Source organism: Mytilus galloprovincialis, chromosome 5 (genome assembly GCF_965363235.1).
Source record: "Mytilus galloprovincialis chromosome 5, xbMytGall1.hap1.1, whole genome shotgun sequence".
Lineage (NCBI taxonomy): Eukaryota > Metazoa > Mollusca > Bivalvia > Mytilida > Mytilidae > Mytilus > Mytilus galloprovincialis.
The window spans coordinates 62,336,429-62,342,428 of NC_134842.1; the positions used below are offsets into that span (position 1 = coordinate 62,336,429).

General features: G+C 30.4%; 1 protein-coding gene across 1 annotated transcript; it reads right to left on the minus strand.

The window, feature by feature from the left end:
• Positions 1-1,556: 1,556 nt before the first annotated feature.
• Positions 1,557-5,651, minus strand: LOC143076213 (transmembrane emp24 domain-containing protein 2-like). Its single transcript, XM_076251923.1, has 4 exons — positions 5,375-5,651; positions 3,215-3,410; positions 2,519-2,626; positions 1,557-1,840 (listed from the first exon to the last, which is right to left on the minus strand). The coding sequence occupies exons 1-4, from the start codon at positions 5,561-5,563 to the stop codon at positions 1,716-1,718; spliced, it is 618 nt and encodes a 205-aa protein (XP_076108038.1). The 5' UTR covers positions 5,564-5,651; the 3' UTR covers positions 1,557-1,715.
• Between the last annotated feature and the right edge of the window lie 349 nt (positions 5,652-6,000).

Sequence of the window (6,000 nt, forward strand, 5' to 3'; positions counted from 1 at the left end):
TCCTTTTCATCGAAACCCTATAACATGCAAATATTTTATCATTTTACATTTAATCTTGTATTAATGTCCCTCTAACAAGCAGAAGGGGAAGTGAGCACACAAAGGGGAAATTTATCTCATGTTTCATTTCAAGATCATGTTTAATTTTGCCTTTGCTTTAAATTTCACAATATTCCAGTTTAAGAGAGCACATTTCAGCTATATTTTTTTTATCAACAAGCTGGGTCAGTACTTTGTATCCTATTCATGGTAAATCATGTACAGTCCAATGAAATCTTAACTACCCCTATTTCACATTAATACTTATTACATAATAAAAGAACACAATAAGCTTAGCATGAAGAAAATGATTAAAGTAAAAATATATGTACTAAAGGAAAAATTTCAGTGAGAATAAGCTTTGCAGAATAATATTGTAGCTTGAATATCTTTTATATAAATGAATTAATATTGATTTCAACTTGATAGCATATAGTAACAGCTGTATCGTAGAGATAGGTATTCAAAATCCTGGTTGCATAATTTATGATACAACAATAATTTTTTTTTGTATCAGTCTCTCTCAAAACTTTCTGTCTATATTTTAAATGTCACTTAGCAATGTACAAATATTTTGAAATATATTTAAACAATTATTTGAACTAAAAAAAAATATAAAATTAAACAAAAAATGAACCATGTACCATATCTTAATATAAGGATAGAACTTCTGTTTCTAGCAATTGTGAAAGAACATGAACATGATGAACAATTTCAATTACTTCATGTTATTTTGTAAAATTTAAGGTTTGATGTTTATACAATACAATTTTTTAAACAACATTATCAAATTTTGTGGTATTCAATTCAAATCATATGAAGGTTCTGTATATTCTAGACAACACCAAGAAGTCTGTCTGCTCAACATGCTCAATAAATTATGTTATGGAGGAACTCAATGACATATTTAATTTTTAGTCTTAATTGTTATACAATTTTTTTGCAGATGTTTTTGTTCTATTATTATTTTAAACAATTCAAAATTCTACATTAGAATATTAAATCTTTGTAAAAGGCAAGCCAACTGTGCATTGTCAGATAAATAACAATAATTTAAATCCCCTCACATTTGCCTCTGGGCCAACTACTTTTAATTAATTAAATAAATTGTTATGTTAGTACAATGTACTAGTATCAAAATGGAATGATGGATGAATTAATAAGAAGCTAAAACATCTAACCTAATCATTTTCATGTAGGAATAAAAAATGTAATGATGTTTTAGACAATTTTACTGTAAAAAACACCATCCTTGCATATTCAAACTTGGGTCATTTTTTTTTGGTTTTGTGCTCCTATCAATTAAAATTTTACCAAGCCATCTTTTTTGTTATCAGCTAATTGAAATACACATCTGGTTTTAACCTCACTTCCGGTGACTATAATTCATAGAAAGCAGCACAGTTTTCCGTAAAATACTAAATTAGAAATTATCTTTCTAACAATGCACTATTCTGATACTTACTTGTAAAAATAATTTCATTCTCCCTACAAACCTAATAACAAATAAATATAAATACTGTGACAATAAATGTAAATTTAATAATAAATACATTTGTATGTCTTTCTAGAATGCAATTATGTTAGCACTAAAACCACTGAAAATGATTGGGTGTTATATTTTAGCTGCACAGTGTGAGAATTTGTAAATTGTATCTCCTAAATTATTTATCAGCCTACACAACCCGTCGTACTTCAAAGAATCTTTTCAGGTAATATACTTGTCCTAATGTCATTGCTACTAGTACTAAAGCTTCGAAGAATGACCATAGTACTACTCGTGAATTGGTGTTGTCATTTACTGAAAAAGAAAATAAGCAATCGTTAAAACATCTGTTATTTTAAAATTTATACTAAAAACTTCTCAACTGTTAAAAAGTTAGCTTTCTCGTTTGAATTGTTTTTACACCTTTTTATATTGAGTCCTTTTATAGTTTCTTATGACGAATGGGTTTTGTCATAGTTTCAATAGGCATACATGGTGTATTTAGATCAGTTTAATAAAGATCTATTTTAATATTGAACATGTGTATTCTCTGTTTGCAAAGTGTGGATCACTAAGATGTGCTTTATAAAGTACTTCTTTTTTAAACAAAATTTGTGCTAATATGAAAGAAAAGAAAAAAAACCAATTTGATATCCTATTTCTGAATTCGTTATTGTTTAACACGTTAATATTAATATTTTAGTAATATTTTATATTCTGTATACTGGTGACTGGCCATGTTATATATACAAATGTATATCAAGTAATTTTCATGGAAGAAATACTAAATTTTTTCTTATCAAACTGTTACAGGCATTACAGATACAGAAATTTACACAGGAAATTGAAAAAAACAAAATACTAGAACCATTTGTAATTGGAAGTGAGATGCAAATTTTATTTGGTCATTGATAGTCCAGTGACGGGCTGTGGATAACCAGAGAAAGCATTTATTATACTTTCACCTGACATGTTAATTTCATAATAACTTACTTGATCTATGAATTCTTTCTCGAACTTCCATATATTCTTGTTCATGTTTAACTCCTGTCAGAGCTGTTGATAATTCATTGATCATTTCTGCTAATTTATTCTGATGAGCTAAAACATAAACATAAAAGATATAAGTTTGGATGATGTTAAAGCAGTTTTTGGCTGAATGCTATAAATTCAAATTCTAATGCAATATGTTTTCTGTTGTTCGTTTCTATTAGCTTTTATTCTGTAAGAAAAACAGTTCACTTTACAGCTCATAATAAATTATCTTCATGGCAGAAGTTGCTATATTGAATTCTTGATACATGTATCTAGTTTTTAATTATAATAAGAATTATTTTTTTTTTTTTAAACTGAAAATAGCATGATGAACTATAAAAGAAGACAGTTTTGTTGAATAAACTGAAAATGATTTTTTTCCTTTGAAATAATGGTTATTTCAAGCATTATTATCAAGTTTTGTCATAATCGGTTCAATAGATAAATAATTTGACCTATTTTTGTATGCAAGTTAGCAACCAACTGTGATGTACATGTGCTATGATTTGGTGGTACATTGCATTGTATTACAACTTTTATAAGACATTTAAAAACAGTTGCAATATATACACATACAGTGTACAACATATGAAAAATGTCATAAAAAAATGTGAATTAGTTAAAACAGAGATGACAATCTGACTAAGTACTTACCATCGGATTCCATATTTTCTCCTCCTTTAGGTTTATCTCCTAAATCCATGGAAAACATGACAGTTTTAGGTGTCATAGTGGACATCTTGTTACTAAAACAATATTTGTACATTCCATCCATATGGGCTGCGAAGGTGTATTTGCCATTAGATTCTCGCTCTCCTTGATGAAGGACTTTGCCATCTGGACCATAAATCTGCAAAAATAAATTATTAAATTTCTGCAATCACCTGAAATCTGGCTATGTTTTTTATTACTTACTTCCATTACGTAGGCCTACACGTAGTTTTCATGGTTACTAAATATTGCTCTTCAACATTTTAAATAAACCTTTCGTCATGCATCTGTAATTGCTTGGAAAAGTCAAAGAAAGAACTTCACTTATAATTACATGTAATGAAGATGAAAGAATATCATTTCACTTAGGTCGTGATAAAAGTACATGTATGTTATTTTCAGGTATTTGATGGTGGAAAAAAATTCAAAAATTGTTTCTAAATCATAGTATAATAACATGATGTGCATGTCCCAAACCAAGAGCATGTAATTAAGTGGCAGTTGTTTCCTACAGCTGTTTAGATCATATTTGTTTTTCATTTCTTGTTTCCTGAACAAATCAGGCCTATATTTTGTTGTTAGTTTTACAATTGTCATCTCATGGCTTGTTTAAGCTTAACAGTATGGGTTTTTCTCATTGTTGAAGGCCTTTCAATGACCAATATATATAATAACTAATTCAACATTATTTGGTCAAATATTGTAATTCCATTGCATGTGGTTATCAGTCATGTCTGTGTGCAAATATTGATATCAATTTTTAAAATTTTTGATAATTCTTTGATATATGACAACTGTTAGCTGATGGCAGTGTTTCTTTATTTACATTGAAAATGAAGTTGCAACTTAAATGACTAGTCGGACAACAAGACCAACTTTGGTAACATTTCTGTGTTTCTTTTTCTTTTTAACAGATTCTTGTGAGGTTCAAATATGCTTGAAATGATACATAATTGTATACAGACTTTGTCCCCTCTCGCAGGTAACGCTAGTCCAAATAATTATGACGTCTGGCAAGGCTATTTTAATTTTTTTCTGGGACGCCTTCCTACGACATCATAACGCCGAAGTCATTTTTTACGTCTGGAGTTTGAGAGCAAATTTTGGGGGGAACTTTGACACCTAATTTTAACAAGAAATTTTTATTGCCGGTTAGAAATTTTTACGTAGTTACAAAGTCCTACCTTTTTTGTGCTTATTGATGTAAAATATTTCCAGAAATATCCAAAAGAAAGGATAAAACAAGATACGATTCCATTTGAAGTGGGGGAATATTTATTTTGTTTGGAAATGATTTCCCACAATTACCAACGACACGTGACTTCTGGTGAATATAAAATTTAAAATCCGGTAAATTTTAATGGATCCGAATTTCCGGAACGTTCGATTTACATTATCCGGAAATTCGGGTCTGTCAAATTTTAACGGATTTTAAATTTTATATTCACCGGAAGTCACGTGTCGTTGGTAATTGAGGGAAATCATTTCCAAACAAAATAAATATTCCCCCACTTCAAATGGAATCGTATCTTGTTTTATCCTTTCTTTTGGATATTTCTGGAATATTTTACATCAATAGGCACAAAAAAGGTAGGACTTTGTAACTACGTAAAAATTTCTAACCGGCAATAAAAATTTCTTGTTAAAATTAGGTGTCAAAGTTCCCCCCAAAATTTGCTCTCAAACTCGACGTAAAAATGGCTTCCGCGTTATGACGTTGTAGGAAGGCGTCCCAGAAAAAAATTAAAATAGCCTTGCCAAACGTCATAATTATTTGGACTAAGGTAACGCCTGCCTCATATAATACATTTTTGTATATTTCACTATTTGATATTGGACGAGCTCTCGCTTGCCAATGTCCCATTGTTTGTCTGGTAAAACAGCCATTGGAAGTCATAGCAATCTTCGGACTACATTGACATTGATTGTACCATGTATGCCACAGTATGCTATGGGGATATTATCCAACCTGTCTGTCACAGACAGATAACACATGCCTCATATATGTCATACATGTTATATAATGAAATATATTCGAAATCAGTGACACTAGGGTTTATAATGGAGAGTAAATTCCTTATATAATTGATGAGACTCTGGTACCTTTATGTCAATATCAAGAAAGCCACCTTCTGCAACTTCGAACATCAGGCTCATTTTCGTTCCTGATGTCACTTTGTCGAAGAAACATTCCTCAGCATTTGCATCTATGTTAACAAATAAACAATGAGCTGATTCGAAGAATATCGTTGCAACTACAAATATCAAAACTGTCTTTAAAATTTCAATCATTATGGATAAATCTGTTTGTGCCGGTAACAACACGTAGCTCAATATGCAACGATAGTCTTTCCGGATGCCACGTTAAATTTTGTAGTGCGCATGACTAGATTTTTCAAATGCTTTATCTGAACACCAGCGAATTATTTTGTTAAATGATATACAACAACTTTTTAAAGTTTATAAGTAAGTAACGACAGCACCATATACCTATGTGGAACATGTGATTAGCCTTTGACGCATGGGACGACAGAGCCATAAGATGCGATACATGTGACCAATGGTTTCATATCAACTGCCAAGAAATTCACAGTAAAACCCATAGCTACCATCACTTTCCGCTGCTTGTGGAGTGATAAAAATATTTCTGTGATTTGGGATTGTATCATTTGCAATGATGCAAACTAAAATTCCTTATGTTATGGTACAGCAGCTAGCTCAACAAACTA

What these genes read in the sequence shown, in the direction of transcription:
- LOC143076213 (XM_076251923.1), bottom strand. Translation starts at nt 5,563, where the DNA reads ATGATTGAAATTTTAAAGACAGTTTTGATATTTGTAGTTGCAACGATA. An exon ending in TTCTTGATATTGACATAAAG is followed by an intron (nt 3,411 to 5,374) that starts GTACCAGAGTCT and finishes TTATTTTTGCAG; the next exon opens with ATTTATGGTCCAGATGGCAA. An exon ending in AGAAAATATGGAATCCGATG is followed by an intron (nt 2,627 to 3,214) that starts GTAAGTACTTAG and finishes TTTATGTTTTAG; the next exon opens with CTCATCAGAATAAATTAGCA.